This window comes from Nerophis lumbriciformis, linkage group LG05 (assembly GCF_033978685.3).
Source record: "Nerophis lumbriciformis linkage group LG05, RoL_Nlum_v2.1, whole genome shotgun sequence".
NCBI lineage: Eukaryota > Metazoa > Chordata > Actinopteri > Syngnathiformes > Syngnathidae > Nerophis > Nerophis lumbriciformis.
In genome coordinates, this window is record NC_084552.2 from 39,619,553 (window position 1) to 39,636,615 (window position 17,063).

At 42.5% G+C, this 17,063-nt stretch overlaps 1 protein-coding gene across 1 annotated transcript; it reads left to right on the top strand.

Annotated features, from left to right (window-relative positions):
* The first annotated feature begins 1,101 nt into the window (after positions 1-1,101).
* Positions 1,102-15,472, top strand: LOC133606415 (interleukin-13 receptor subunit alpha-1-like). Its single transcript, XM_061960359.2, has 10 exons — positions 1,102-1,273; positions 2,102-2,229; positions 2,409-2,565; positions 2,649-2,748; positions 4,874-5,028; positions 5,099-5,229; positions 5,301-5,442; positions 14,597-14,696; positions 14,772-14,847; positions 14,919-15,472. The coding sequence occupies exons 1-10, from the start codon at positions 1,201-1,203 to the stop codon at positions 15,039-15,041; spliced, it is 1,185 nt and encodes a 394-aa protein (XP_061816343.1). The 5' UTR covers positions 1,102-1,200; the 3' UTR covers positions 15,042-15,472.
* Positions 15,473-17,063: the final 1,591 nt, after the last annotated feature.

A 17,063-nucleotide genomic window follows, 5' to 3' on the forward strand; every position in this document is an offset into this window, starting at 1 on the left:
TAAAAAAACTGGTCGTGCAAGCCCATACCGCGGCGCTGTCACCACCATGCTTGATCGTGACAAGACACAATTGTCTTGCTACTCGCTTGTAACTTGCAAGTCATGTTTGCCCTTAATGAACCACAGCTCTCCCAGTGCTGGTAGAAACTCCAGCTCACAGTCCACACTGACTATAGGCTAGATATAATTATCTTGCAACACATTTGCCATTATGCACACTGAGTACTCTAAAGTGCAGTCAACTTTTTAATAGAATTATCCCTTTAGACGATTTTATTACAGGACAAAGGTCCTGTAGTAAAATTGGTGCTGAAATGTAGAGCATGTACTCGCTTCTATAGGCAATGTGAATACAACGCAAACTGAGCACTGCTTGTCTCTAAATGGCGCGCCTAACATGACATCTGAGTGGGTGGTTGTGAGCAATCGAGGGCGACGATACTACAATTGTTGGTATCGATCCATATGATACAGACACTGATGTTTACGCGCTCATTGAATAATTTAGAGAGTTTTGCCTTTAATTTACAAACTAGGCTTTAAACAAGTTAAGAAAACAACAACAAAAACATAAAAATAATATTGGAACAATTAACATTATTTAGGACAACATGTCAACAAAATAATATAAGTATTCACTTAAATAATTACGTTCACTTGTTTGATCAAAATTAGGTTGATATTGCAAGAATAATGTATACTATAAACAATATCCATCCATCCATTTTTTTTACCGCTTATTCCCTTACTATAATAAATATATAATACTATACTGTAATCAAAAATAAAAAAAACTAGTATTGAGCGCCTATTCAAACCATTTAAAGATGTACTTCTTGAGTTCAATGACTTATTCCCTCAGTTTGTCAACGATACAAATATGTATTTTTTCAAAATAACAAAAAAGAGACGGATATCTGTGAAAATTAACATACGAGACTATAGGAAAATATCGATCTCATTGCACTCGTATTGATACTACCTTGTTATCGATAATATTGGTATCTGGATTTCTAAGGACGATGCCATTCCTCTCCTTGACTCCGCCCTCTTCTTTCTGGTAATGACTCGAAGGATCTGTTGACTTCCTCGACGACTTTTTAGGGACTCTTAATCTCATTTCCCTACCCCCCGCCCACACTATTAATGTCCACGTTTGTCTCTAAATAGTCTTTGAACTGAGGAATAATTTCAAGGAGCATGGACAGAATGTCTGTCATTAGTTTTGCTTGTTGCTTCTCTTTCACTTTGTGTTCACTCAGCGCCGAAGCAGGTAAGACCTGTGTTGCAATAATACCAAGTAATACTTTTATGTTGTCGCTTAAAATAAGCGAGGCTTTTTTAATGACGCTTATACCGAATATTGTCAGAAACTAATACCTTCATTTTCTGTGTCGTACAATGAGAAATGTTTATTTTCCGCCAGAACCTGAACACAGCGATGCCCGATTACCGTGACTGTAAAATAGACATGCACGTTATTTTTTTTCATTATTATTATAGTTCACTGCCTAATGTGGATATTACTGATGAATAACTGTGTAATAAATGTGTTAGCTGTCATGTGGTATTGTTTATTTTTTCTGTTCGGACTCGAGCTACTTGTTGGCTATTTAATTTACCATATAATATAATATAATATAATATAATATAATTTTACCTTTAATTGATTAACGTGGACCCCGACTTATACACGTTGAAAACGTATTCGGGTGTTACCATTTAGTGGTCAATAGTACGGAATATGTACCGTACTGTGCAATCTACTAATAAAAGTTTCAATCAAAAATGTAAGTACCGGTAGACGCGCAGGTTTTTTTTTAATAAAAATATTTTTTTTGCATGCTTTTTTTTTGCAGGAGCTACATTAAGTCAACACCTTATTGGTTTTATGTGGCTCCCTTGATTTGAATGTGCACATAATGCCCCGAATTGAGCAAAATAAACATCCAGCATCCATATTATGGTACTCATAAGTGATTAGTGTGTGGTTGTTTTTCCCATTAGAGAGGTGTTTTACCTCTTTGCTTGCTAAATAAATTATTGCTGTACTACAGCTATTCAGCAAAACAATTTTGACACCTCTTTTTGATGTCCAAAGGTCGTCTCCCTGTACCGGAGAACCTGTCGTTCAATTGGCTTGACCCGTTTACAGTCAACGTGTCTTGGCAGAGACCCATGGGACTGTCAGAGAACCGCACCATCCATTACAAATATGGGCCGGACAATGTAGGAGAAATTTGGACAGCAATGTTTTTGTTGTACTGAGGACTATTTGTAATATGTTGGTTCACAAAAAGAGAGATGCTAAATATTATATGCATCTGACTCTATGTGCACTTGTGTTTTGTTAGGTACATACATAGTACATGTGTTCAATGACTCATTGTTTTCTCATGTTGTGTCAGTCTTCCACCGTGTGGGAGAACTTCACTATGACTCTCCTGACAGAAGAAGCTGGAGCTTCTAACTGGACGTTCACCGTCCAGACGGTCAGCGTTGACAGGGGCAAAGCAGATTCGAGCCTGCACGCGCCTATCACCATCTCCCCGCAACAGCCTCATGGTGAGAGACGCGACAGCGCCACAGCTTTGCTGTCATTTTCTGTGATGCATTCAAATGGCTTGTGTTTTTTTTGGACTTGGCAGCTAAGCTGGTGGCGGACTTCAGGTGTCTGCTCCAAGCTGATAGAATGGATTGTTCCTGGATCCCGGTCGATCCCTCTGTTAACCTGACGCTTTCCTACAGGTAGGCACCGAAAAATCTTTTTTTTTTTACACTGAACTTGTCCTAATTCCGGGAAGCACGCTGCAACAGGGGTTAGTGCCTGTGCCTTACAATAAGAAGGTCCTGGGGTCTTTCTGTATGGAGTTTGCATGTTCGCCCTGTGACTGCGTGAGTTCCCTCCAAGTACTCTGGCTTCCTCCCACCTCCACAGACATGCACCTGGGGATAGGTTGATTGGCAACACTAAATTGGCCCTATTCTGTAAATGTGAGTGTGAATATTGTCTGTCCATCTGTGTTTACCTTACGATGAGGTGACGACTTGTCCAAGGTGTACCCCGCCTTCCACCGAAATGCAGCTGGGATAGGCCCCAGCAACCTCCGCGACTCCGAAAGGGACACGTGGTAGAAAATGGACGGATGGATTGTCCTAATTTTTAGAAAGAAATCCAGACATTTTGTCCTGTTAAACCCAAATAGCACTGCTGCACATTAAAATAGTGTAAATTAGTCAGAACATGCACACCTACTGTGATACCTGTGCTTTTATTTTTATGACAAATACATCACATGCTGGCACTGTTATTGAACCCCATAAGATGGATTGGTTTGAAATTTCTCAAACAGCTAAATGCACTCCACAAAGCACTGACTGTAACTTTCACAACCGACTTTCCCTATTTTGGTCGCTGGACGGTACAGGTTCTTCATGGAAAAGATTGTAGCCCAACAAGTGCTTTTTGAGTGAGTTAGATATATCACTGCAATAAGATGCCATGAAAATAATTGAATTAGACGGAAAACGTATGTTTTAGAAAATTAGATGATATGGAGTAGCAAAATATAAAGCAGTAAACAAAAAGTATGGCACCCAAACAAGTTATCTTTTTTCCCTAATTTGTGCCTCACAGGTGAAATGCACATTACGTAACTACACTTGATAGTGCCAATCACATCACCACACCCGTATCCATGTTATTAGCACACTCGCATGCATGCACTGCTTCTCAAACCACTAATTATGTTATGTACATAACTTTGGCTGCTTAGTGCCCTAGTACAACAAAATTACAGTACACACCTTTAGGATACTGACAAGCACACACGTGTAAGCCAGATCGGTTGAAAAACATCAACAAAATTCCTTTACATGGACTTATTAGGAATTATTAATTGTCAATTGATTTTAAAACCTTGATAATATTAATAATGATGGGTGCGCCAATCTATCGGCCACCGATTGGTATTGGCTGATATTCTTCAAAAAGTATGTCATCACCATTGCCGATGAATGCCTCTCAATCACAAGCAATTTCTTGATATCTTAAGTTGTATTATCAACTTAGGACGAGGCTAAACATGTTAAACGCAAAGTGCAAGCAAGTGCAGACATGTTAATAGCTGAGCTAGTTGCTAAGATAGCTTAAAGCAACAGAATAAATAATTATTTCTTAAAGTTTAAAAAGTGTAGATGTACCTGCGCTACAGCAGAAAGTAAGCAGTTATTAACAATATATTAACAAGTAGATTAATAATAGTCAAGAGTGAAGATAATATAGCAGCACATACTGATGTGTCAACATTGTCACACTCAGTACACAACACAAAGAAGGGCGACCTGACCCATAAATTGGTGGTGTTGGTACTAAGCATTACATCAGTGTATCATCGATGCTAGAGTAATTAGATTTCTCAAAATTAATTTTTGTCAATGTTTATAAATTAAAGGGACAGTTCCCTGGGCACAGGATGACATTGAGGGCAACACGTATTTCAATGAATAAGAGATAGTAATGTTTTATTTTGTTAAGTTATTGTGTACTATTGACTTTGTTTTGCTCAAACCATTGTATGTAATATTAGATGATAAGAAACTACTTAAGATATTGTGTTGATATTGTTCAACTTCATAAACTGTCGATAGCATTCACAGTAAATAAATTGAAAATGTCACAGTTAATACATGTGATCGGTATCGGCCGAGCTCACTCATGAATGATTAGTATCGGAATCAGCAGCATAAATCCCTCATCAGAACTTAATAATAATAATAACTAATTTTACATTACGAAAAATGCAGAGAGACAATAAAAGAACAGGGCTAAAGATGCTTTTCTGCCCACACCTCCCCATTCTGGCCAGCGCAGGGTTTGTGGCAATAAAGGACCCGATATGATGTGCCAGCGGTTTCACACCAGTGGCGTCAGGGAAGGCTGCTCCCTGAGCACCAGGTTTGTCTATGAAGACGTCTGCATGCTCGCGGTGAGCGCAGCCGGGATGAGCACATTTAAACCGGAGAAAGGTTGGTTCTGCCTTCTGCTCGAGTACAAAATGGCGTGGTGCTAAATCTGTGTGTGCTGCGTTTTCCGCAGTGGTTTCCCCCCCGGAGCTGACCATCAGCGTGGAAGGAGACAAGCTGAACCTGAGCTGGGCCCCCTTAACGGTGGGATGGTTGTGCAGTTGGAGCTACAATGTGTGCTACACACGGTGCAATGAAATCCAAGTAGGTTCTTATTCCAGCGTACTTGAGCCATGTAAACATGGGCTGAGTTAATGTGCTTGCAAACTTTCCAGCCATGCGAGATATACACTCCTAAAGAAAAGACCCTGCAGATAGCCTACCATAAAAGCTGCCTTTATGAGTTCCGCTCCAAGGTCTCAAGTGGAGACGAATGCCCTTCAGTCTACAGTGACTTCAGCGAAGTGGTCATTTATGGTAAGAAAATTCATTATTAATCATCATTCATTATTAATCCTAGTCACGTCCGTTGTGTCCTTGGGCAAGACACTTCACCCCTTGCTCCTGATGGCTGCTGGTTAGCGCCTTGCATGGCAGCTCCCGCCATCAGTGTGTGAATGTGTGTGTGAATGGGTGAATGTGGAAATACTGTCAAAGCGCTTTGAGTACCTTGAAGGTAGAAAAGCGCTATACAAGTATAACCCATTTATCATTTATCATTAATAGTAAATGCACACTGACATTGTTGTTTGTTTAGAATCCATCACACAAGACGGTAACAACATCTTAATCAGGGGTTCTTAACTTTTTTAAACTTTGGGTCACAACTTTTCCACTAAAGAAGGGCCACTCAAATATTACTACTGAATTAGTAATGTTACTCTTGATTTTAATTATATCTAACCTACTTACATTTTAACAGGATAAACATTGTAAAATTATATGAAACCATTTGTTAATCACAAATACTATTATCAAGGCTTAGATTAGGTTGATTACAAAAATAAATACTGATCAAATATACTATATACTAAAATCAACTCTAATCCATCCATCCATTTTCTACCGCTTATTCCCTTTGGGGTCGCGGGGGGCGCTGGAGCCTATCTCAGCTACAATCGGGCGGAAGGCGGGGTACACCCTGGACAAGTCGCCACCTCATTGCAGGGCCAACACAGATAGACAGACAACATTTACACTCACATCCACACACTAGGGCCAATTTAGTGTTGCCAATCAACTTATCCCCAGGTGCATGTCTTTAACTACATTAATAATAATAACATGTTTCATAAATAAACTGTCATTAAAACTTAAGTGAAAATACAGCTTTACCACTTCAAACATAATTTTTGCGCTTAAACAAATTGTCAGACAATCTTTAGCTCCTCTTCTGTTTGTTTGATATTGTCATCACTGCCACAAGTGTTGGAAAAGTGCATTACAACTGAGTGCCCTTGCCCATACCGACAACAGCTAAGAAACTGATATTTTTTGGCGGACCAAAAATGGGCTTCCGGCCCTATTGTTGAGAAACATCTAAATACAAACTCAACAATACATAGAAAAACACTCAAGAACAAAGGATATGCATATACAATGTTATAAATAAACAGTACTACTATACATCAGTTACAAACATATTAAAATCATCTCTTTAAGATTGTTTTTAACACCCCTAAATTATTGACTACTTTAATACACGAGGCAGCCTGTTCCACTGGGAAGCAGCTGTGTACAACACAGTTTTTGCATAGCACATGTTGTTGCTCCTGGTACTACTATGTCTCCATTAGTCTGTTATTTAGTGGGTGGCTGTGTCTGTTACAATTATGCGGTATTTTAAAGTGTAAGAATTTTGGCCTCATTGTAGGATGGATAGTATCAAAAACTAGAGTTTATATCATTCCGGTAGGAATTGCGTGTGAATGCCCTAATCAATGCTAAAGCTGAGTTTAAAAACTGAATGACTGCAGAATGAATTTAGAAAAAAGTTTGAATAAACAGTAGAAATAGTTCAAGAGCTGAAGCTCAACTGAAATGCTAGTGGAATAGTAGAATGAATGGTAGAAACGGTTTAACTGGAAAATGGTTTGAATCTTAAATATCGGAAACTGTACCGAAACGTGACTATAGAAATGATAAATGTATGTCGTAATAGTTCGAATTCAATTATTTGACTCAAAGATGTAAAATTGTCAAAAAAAAGATTTGTTCTTTTCCGGGATTCGAAACCCATATTACGCAGATAATAAGCGTGGGTGTTATCTTCACAGCCAAACTGTGTGCTCGGGTGGAATGGTCCGATGAGGTCCATACCAATCCTTTCAAAGGGGACCTCCATGAGTGGTAATGGGGGTAAGGGCGCCTTGGGGGTGGCCGCTGAATTGACCAGCTGGCAGTCTGGGCAGGCGGCACACTCAGCGGCGCAAGTCTGCCCGGATGCCTGGCCAATAGAATCGGACCATTACCCGATTGAGTGTCTTATCATACCCCATGTGGCCAGCCATGGGGTTGACGTGCGCCGCCTGGAAAATCATTTCCCGACGGCGTTTCGGCACCAACAACTGGGTGATTTCTTCCCCTGTCTGAGTGTCACGGCTCCATCCATCCATCCATCCATTTTCTACCGCTTATCCCCTTCGGGGTCGCGGGGGGCGCTGGAGCCTATCTCACCCGGTATAATCTATCCCTAATGATTGCAAAATGAGGAAATACCCGCGCTGTTTCCGGGCGCACCAGATAACCGTCGATGGAAACCACCTGGTCTCAGGCTGCACGCAGTGTCATCCCGGGACTGTATGTACCCAAAATTACAGGGTGTGAAAAGTGCGCACTTACAGCAACCTTGACACTATGCTTTTGCTCGCCGTATTGAATTTCCATCGGCACCACAGGGTATTCGTGCACTTCCCCATGAACACATCTAATTATCACCCGTGCTGCCTGCCTCAAAGCCCCGGGTCGAACCAGGTTCTGGTGGATCATTCAAGATTCAAGATTGTTTATTGTCATATACACAGTTAAAACAGACAGTTTGCTGTACAATGAAAATCTTACTTTGCTAGTCCACCCTTCAACAAGTCACACGGTACTTAGCTAAAATAAAAATAAAATAAAATGTTATATTTAAGGCACAGTAAGTAAGTACCATTACATTATTGCACATTCTGATTGACAGTCAACAGTATAAATATGGAGGTGACCTTGGGTTACAGCAGCAGTTAAAGTGTCTTTAGTGTTCAAAGGTGAAAAGTGTCTACAGTGATGGTTCACAGTTCGGGGGTGGTCATGGTAGTTGTCTTTTGTTCAAAAGATAAAAGTAAAACGGGGGGAGGGGGGGTTGCTGAGAATTTTGGGTGGCATGCCAAATTTTCTCAGCCTACTTAGGAAGTACAGTCGCTGCTGGGCTTTCTTTATTGTTTGTTGGGTGTTGCGATCCCAGGTGAGGTTCTCGCTGATGTGGGTCCCGAGGAATTTAAAAGGTTTTCACCCTGTCCACCTCTGTCCCCCCTATGTACAGAGGTGTGTACTGTGCACTCCTTCTCCGTGGGTCAATAATCATCTCCTTGGTCTTGTCTGTGTTCAAGGAGAGATTATTATCCTGACACCAGGCCACCAGATCCGCTAACTCCCTTCTGTACGCTGCTTCAGCTCCCCCGGTGATCAGTCCGACGACTGTAGTATCATCTGCAAACTTGATGATACTGGTGTTGTTCTGGGAGGCCACACAGTCGTGTGTGAAGAGGGTGTACAATAGGGGGCTCAGCACGCAGACCAACAGTGAGGAGTTTAGCAGTGAGTTTTTGTGGGATGACCGTGTTAAAAGCAGAGCTGTAGTCGATGAATAATAGCCTGGCATAGGTGTCCTTGCCCTCCAAGTGGTTGAGGGTGGTGTGGATGACGGTGTTGACTGCATCCTCAGTGGACCGGTTCTGCCGGTAGGCAAACTGTAGAGGGTCCAGTGTGTCTGGGATGGTCTTCTTGATGTGTGACCTGACTATCCTTTCGAAGCACTTCATCACTATTGGGGTGAGTGCAACAGGGCGATAGTCATTCAGACAGGTCACAGTGTTTTTCTTTGGCAGGGGCACAATGGTGGTGGTCTTGAAGCAGGTGGGCACAACAGCTTGTGCTAGTGACAAGTTGTATATGTCAGCAAGTACGTCAGCCAGCTCTGATGAACAGACCCTGAGGGCCTGGCCAGGGATGATGTCTGGGCCGGCTGCCTTCCGTGGGTTTGTTCTCCTCAGAACTGTACGTACCTCTGCTGTTGTCACAGTGAGTGGTGGATCCTGCGTGCGCTCCGTGGTCAGAACCCCTCTCTGTTGGTTGGTGTTGAGGACCTCGAAGCGGGCGTAGAACTCATTCAGCTCATCTGGCAGTGAGTGTTGGCTGTTTGTGACCCCCCTGCTCGTAGTCTGTGATGTGTTGCAGGCCTTGTCACATGCGTCGGGAATCTGTGGTGGAGTAGAATCCCTACAGCTTTAGTCTGTATTGTCCCTTGGCCTTGCTGATGGATTTACGCAGGTCATATCTGGCCTTCTTGTAGTCCTCAGCTTTGCCTGAGACAAATGCAGTGGAGCGGGCATGTAGCTTGGACCGAACATCACAGTTAATCCAGGGTTTTTGGTTTGGGTATATCTTGTATTGTTTTGTGGGAACAATGTTTTCCACACATGTGCTGATGTAGCCAGTTACACTGGAAGCATGTTCCTCTACAAACCCCGTTTCCACATGAGTTGGGAAATTGTGTTGGATGTAAATATAAACGGAATACAATGATTTGCAAATCATTTTCAACCCATATTCAGTTGAATATGCTACAAACACAACATATTTGATGTTCAAACTGATAAACATTTTTTTTTTGCAAATAATCATTAACTTTAGAATTTGATGCCCGCAACACGTGACAAAGAAGTTGGGAAAGGTGGCAATAGATACTGATAAAGTTGAGGAATGCTCATCAAACACTTATTTGGAACATCCCACAGGTGAACAGGCAAATTGGGAACAGGTGGGTGCCATGATTGGGTATAAAAGATTCCATGAAATGCTCAGTCATTCACAAACAAGGATGGGGCGAGGGTCACCACTTTGTCAACAAATGCGTGAGCAAATTGTTGAACAGTTTAAGAAAAACCTTTCTCAACCAGCTATTGCAAGGAATTTAGGGATTTCACCATCTACGCTCCATAATATCATCAAAGGGTTCAGAGAATCTGGAGAAATCACTGCACGTAAGCAGCTAAGCCCGTGACCTTCGATCCCTCAGGCTGTACTGCATCAACAAGCAAAATCAGTGTGTAAAGGATATCACCACATGGGCTCAGGAACACTTCAGAAACCCACTGTCAGTAACTACAGTTGGTCACTGTAAGTGCAAGTTAAAACTCTCCTATGCAAGGCGAAAACCGTTTATCAACAACACCCAGAAATGCCGTCGGTTTCGCTGGGCCTGAGCTCATCTAAGACGGACTGATACAAAGTGGAAAAGTGTTCTGTGGTCTGACGAGTCCACATTTCAAATTGTTTTTGGAAACTGTGGACGTCGTGTCCTCCGGACCAAAGAGGAAAAGAACCATCCGGATTGTTGTAGGCGCAAAGTTGAAAAGCCAGCATTTGTGATGGTATGGGGTATATTAGTGCCCAAGACATGGGTAACTTACACATCTGTGAAGGCGCCATTAATGCTGAAAGGTACATACAGGTTTTGAAGCAACATATGTTGCCATCCAAGCAACGTTACCATAGACGCTCCTGCTTATTTCAGCAAGACAATGCCAAGCCACGTGTTACATCAACGTGGCTTCATAGTAAAAGAGTGCAGGTACTAGACTGGCCTGCCTGTAAGTCCAGACCTGTCTCCCATTGAAAATGTGTGGCGCATTATGAAGCCTAAAATATCACAACAGAGACCCCCGGACTGTTGAACAACTTAAGCTGTACATCAAGCAAGAATGGGAAAGAATTCCACCTGAGAAGCTTAAAAATTGTGTCTCCTCAGTTCCCAAACGTTTACTGAGTGTTGTTAAAAGGAAAGGCCATGTAAAACAGTGGTGAACATGCCCTTTCCCAACTACTTTTGACACATGTTGCAGCCATGAAATTCAAAGTTAATTATTATTTGCAAAAAAAAAAAAAAAGTTTATGAGTTTGAACATCAAATATCTTGTCTTTTTAGTGCATTCAATTGAATATGGGTTGGAAAGGATTTGCAAATCATTGTATTCCGTTTATATTTACATCTAACACAATTTCCCAACTCATATGGAAACGGGGTTTGTATGTCCACAGCACCGTCATCCCTCTGAGCAGCAGTTTTGAACATGTTCTGGTCTGTACTCCCAAAGCAGTCCTGAAGCACTAGTTCAGTGTCTTCATTCTACACTTCAACAGTTTTACTCACTGGGGGGGGGGGGGTGATCAGATAGTCCAAAGTGTGGTCTGGGTACAGCCTTGTAGGCTCCCCCCACGTTGCAGTATACTTGGTCCAGAGTGTTTTTTCCCTCGTAGGAAAGTTCACATACTGGTGGTATTTCGGGAGGACACTCTTTAGGTTGCGGTGGTTAAAAACCCCAGCTACCGTGAACGCAGCATCGGGGTGTGCGGTCTCTTGTTTACTGATGACGTCATGCAGCAGCTTCAGCGCTGTTGTGGAGTCTGCCCGTGGCAGGATGTAAACAGACAGTATAAACACTGCACTGAACTCCCTTGGCAGGTAAAAGGGTCTGCATTTCACCATCAAAAACTCAATGTTGTCCGAGCAGTGTCTTTCAACCACCTGTACGTCCGAGCACCAGCTGTTACTCACGTAAACACAGACGCCGCCGCCTCTCGCCTTTCTTGAAGCCATTGTCCGGTCTCCACGGTAGACTGAGTGCGTTGCTAGCTGGATAGCAGAGTCTGGGATGCTGTCCGAAAGCCAAGTTTCTGTGAAAATAAGAGCACAGCATTCTCTCAGTTCACGCTGGGATGTATTCCTGGTTCTCAGCTCATCCAGCTTGTTGTCGAGCGAGCGCATGTTAGCTAGCAGCAGGCTAGGTAGTGGTGGTCGTGTAGCTCTAGCCTCTAGCCTAGCATGTAGCCCCGCTCTCTTTCATCGCCGCCTTGTTGTTTTGGTCTGGCTGTGGTTAGCGGGGCCTCGTCGTAGCAGAAAGTTGGAAGTTCGTCAGACTATAAGTGAGCTTAGATATTGGGTTTCACAATGTAAAGCGCTTTGAGTCACTTGAGAAAAAGCGCTATATAAATGTAATTCACTTCACTTCACTTCACTCATGGTGAGCTTTTCCGATGTCCAGAAGTGCATCTCTGTTATATCTCACTGTTAAATAAATAAATGATAAATGGGTTGTACTTGTATAGCGCTTTTCTACCTTCAAGGTACTCAAAGTGCTTTGACACTACTTCCACATTTACCCATTCACACACACATTCACACACTGATGGAGGGAGCTGCCATGCAAGGCGCTAACCAGCACCCATCAGGAGCAAGGGTGAAGTGTCTTGCTCAGGACACAACGGACATGACGAGGTTGGTACTAGGTGGGAATTGAACCAGGGACCCTCGGGTCGCGCACGGCCACTCTTCCATTGCGCCACGCCGTCTGTTGCGTGCAAAAACTTTGCATTTAGGATGCAAATTAGGACTATAATAAATAAAAAACATAGTTGTTGTCGGGAGGACGACGCAAAGACGTCAGCCACGGGGGCGCCATCTTGTGGATCATGGACTGCTCGCAGCCCGAATCCACCATTGCCCGGTGTGTACCCCCTTGTATCCTTACCGGTATACAGTACGTCTCACCCAAGCCGGGGGAGGGCACCGGAGGGCCGGCCACCCGGATCACCTGCCTCAGCTCCACCCGCGGAGGTCCCTGACGCACGTAACCGGGCGTTTGAGGGGCCGTCTGCACGGGAAGTACCGTATTTGCAGCAGCCGGGACCTGCGGAGAAAGAACGGGGAGAGTCACGTGCGCAGCACCTTGGAACCGGCGATACCGCCTCCATCTGCTGGTGGCCAGCCGCTGTCACCACCGCGAGCACGCTCGCCAGAGCCGTCAGGGGGTCGGTCTCTTCCACCTCAGGTGCTCCGGCTTGGTTGGGCGCCAAATTGTGGAGGTTGTCCCCCAGTGGGTTCTTTGGACCACCACACACCGACATGAGAGCCCAGTTCAGGTTCACAATACAGATTTAATTTTCCAAATAAAGTCTCATTGTTGCTTTTCAGCAATTGTCTTTCTGTGACTGTATGTCTTGCTCTAGCTGTCCCCCTGCTCCCCCTTCGTCTCTCCTCCCGGTTGCTGCTTATACAGAGCGACAGGTGATTAGATAACAACGCCCAGGTGGGCCATCTACGCACCTGTCGCTGCCTTCGAGGCCGGTCCTGGCACACCCCGCTTCGCTGCAGGCCCGCAGGCCACGCCCCCCTCCACAATGCACTATGATCCAGTTTAAGAAACTGTTCAAACTCAAAGTGTTTACAGAGGTCCAAGTCAAGGTCAAGTTAGATTAATTTATGTAGCACAATTTTAAAACAAACTACAGATTAAAACAGAAAGGTAAAAGATAACAAATTATAATAATCAGAATCACAATAAGTACAGAACATTCTACATGTAAAACAGTTAAAAATGGATAAAAAGAAAAACATGGAATGGCCATACATATAGTATGTCCAGCTCAGCTTTTGTTAAACGCCAGCGGAAATAAATGGGTTTTTAAAGAAGATTTAAAAGTATCAAGAGATGTTGCCACTCTGAGATTCAGAGAGAGCGCGTTCCAGAGTTTAAGGCCTGCTACCGCAAAAGCCCTATCGCCTCTAGTCACTCAGTCTCGACCTTGGGCATTCTAAAAAGCACTGGTCCGATGAGCTTGTACCTCTGACCACGGTATGAAGAATGAGTAGCCCAGATATATATGGTGGAGCCAGCCCATGGAGAGATTTGAAAACAAAAATAAAATGGTGAGAAACCAGTACAAATTACAAAAGTACAAGGATCAACATCTTAAATCTTAATGAAAGCATTGATAATCACAACTTACCTTACCATTTATTAATGATAACTTTATCGAATATGTATTTATTTTAATTTGTTTGTGTTGCAAATTGAGCACAAAGTGTCAACAAACAAATTGAAGTGGTCTAGGATTAAAAAAGATCTGCTTCTTCCTACTTTTTTTCAAACATGCTGTATTGAGAAACAGGAAATATGTGATGTACCATATTGTAACTGTATGCATGTTCGAAATTAACTAAAACCATAACCATTGTTTTGTTAACTACTTGTTTCGCCCGAATGCAGCTGAGATAGGCTCCAGCACCCCCTGCGATCCCAAAAGGGACAAGCGGTAGAAAATGGATGGATGGATGTTTCAGCGATTTAGACACAAGTGGCTGTGTGGACATTTCTGTGGATAGTAAATATACACAGCTATACAAGCTGTTTACTGACTGACTGCTCATATACAGTATCCAAGGGTACTTTACCTAAATTGTACCTTGAGAAAATATATTCGAGTGTTTGCTGAAATGTGGGGGTTGTACTCACTTTTGTGAGCTACTGTACCATTGAATGTTTTATTGTTGGGTAGTTAATGTTGGATTCTGTTTTTTTTTCTTTCCCAGGTGCGAATCGGCCTCCCAGCGTATGGTTGACTGTGGTGGCCATCGTCGTTCCTATTGTCCTGTGTGCCACCGTATTTTTGTTCTGCTATTGCGTTAGAAGGTGGGTGGCACAAACATGCACGCAAAGATCTATTTTTCCACTAGACTGATAAAGTCACTGCACATGTTTTTGCAGGGCCATCCTCTACCCCGTCATACCTGACCCGTCAGCAATATTCAAGGACATGATGAATGGAAACAAGGAAATTAAGGTATATACAACTATTTGATCCCATTTAAGTATGTTTGATCGCTAACATTTTTGCCCATTTTGTTTTTCAAGATCTTCACAAATCTTTACACACCTGTGTCAGAACCTATTGAACCTTGCAAAATCATACCACCTCATGGACTCTTCACTGCTCAAGTGACCCACAATTCCTCTGGGCTAATAGCAGAACCTTAGATTGTGAGGGGTTCTGTCCAAGAGAAGTTCAAATTGGACTCAACCAGGACATTCACTTTACCCCTCGAGAAAAGGGGAACACAAACTGTAATTGTTGCTCTCGTCAGGACTACAAGTGGACTTGTTTGCAAAAAAAGGAGGACGCGATACTTGCAGGAAGACATCATTTACACAACACATGCAGGACATGTGTGGATGTGACGCTAACTCACTTTAGACTCGTCCAGACTTTGCTTTGTTCAACTCAGGAATGCTGTAATGTTTCTTTTTTTCTTTTTATTTTACTGCATGACACCTGAATGAGATCACTGGCATCACTTTTAAACCTTTTAATATATGAATAAAGAGTGCAATATAACACATTATAAATACCATTTTATTTTCAGAAACAAATCTGCACAATCCAAATAAAGAGGGTTGAATAATTACAATCCATCCATCCATCCATTTTCTACCGCTTATTCCCTTCGGGGTCGCGGGGGGCGCTGCAGCCTATCTCAGCTACAATCGGGCGGAAGGCGGGGTACACCCTGGACAAGTCGCCACCTCATCGCAGGGTCAACACAGATAGACAGACAACATTCACACTCACATTCACATACTAGGGCCAATTTAGTGTTGCCAATCAACCTATCCCCAGGTGCATGTCTTTGGAGGTGGGAGGAAGCCGGAGTACCCGGAGGGAACCCACGCAGTCACGGGGAGAACATGCAAACTCCACACAGAAAGATCCCGAGCCCGGGATTGAACTCAGGACTCCTCAGGACCTTCGTATTGTGAGGCAGATGCACTAACCCCTCTTCCACCGTGCTGCCCATAATTACAATAATGGCCTATAATAACACTAATGATTTCCAGGAGACAGATAAGATTGAGTCTGGCATGTCTACGAGCAAAATAAAAAACATACACATAACATATACACGGCATCCGGAAGCACTTAACTTTTTACTCATATTGTTATGAGACAGCCTTAATTCTTTTCTTTCTTTTTTTTCCTGACAAATTCCACACACAACACTTCATAAAAAGAAAAACTAAGAAAACCATTATATAAGCTATAAATTTGGACAATCTTTGATCAATTACAGCCTCAAGTCTTTTTTTGAATAAGATAAACTTGGCATACCACTCCATTTTCTGCCATGATTTCTCAATTTAGAGTGCAATATAAACACATATTTAAGCAATTCCACTATAATAATGATACATTTTAAGTAGGGACGTGCTGATCGATCAGCCGCAGATAAGTATTTTCAGAAAAAAAGTTTGTGATTGCCATTGCTGATAAATGCATTTTATTGCCGATCTCCTCGAGCTGACACTATTCACTGGTAGTCCCCCGGCTGACAATCAGCTAGCAGCTAAATATGGCTACATTCACACTGCAAGGTCGGATGTCCAATTAGGATTTTTTTGTATCAAATCCGATCTCTTTGGTATTTGTTAACATTACCAAATAAATGCGATTTCTAATGTGAATGCAATCTGACTCGCATGCGGACGTGACGTTGCGCGCACCGCTATGTTTACGGAAGTAAAAATGGAAGTTCCACTCTCGTAGGTCTCAGTACTGGTGCGTTTGTGGCAATTTCAAGGATTTTGTGCAATCACACTCAACATTTTACTGAACACGTACGTGTTGACACGACCCGGCGAGTGACCGTCAAAAACCACTATTGATAACATAAAGTGTTGAAATGTTGAAAGAGACATTTTGGACCAAAAATACAAAAAATAAATCTGTCTGGTTCCGCAAAAAATTAAAAGTCTTATATAAGTGTTATAATGAAGGCAACACATGATGTAATTGTCTATGTTAGCTATATTAGCCTACTATCAAAGGCTGACGCAAATCTTCGTTGACAGAAATGTTGAAGAGGTTAATTTAGCCTACTAATGTGTATTTATAAATGGTTGATTTATATAGGCTAGTAAGGTAAAGTTTTGTACCTGACAAGTTTCGGCTATCTTGCTTCTGCAAAAAATCAACCACACTGAGGATGGAAGCATCAAGATAAC

Coding starts and splice junctions, on each gene's coding strand:
- LOC133606415 (XM_061960359.2), top strand. CDS start 1,201: ATGGACAGAATGTCTGTCATTAGTTTTGCTTGTTGCTTCTCTTTCACT. Junction 2,230..2,408: donor ACAAATATGGGCCGGACAAT/GTAGGAGAAATT, acceptor ATGTTGTGTCAG/TCTTCCACCGTGTGGGAGAA. Junction 5,230..5,300: donor CACGGTGCAATGAAATCCAA/GTAGGTTCTTAT, acceptor CAAACTTTCCAG/CCATGCGAGATATACACTCC.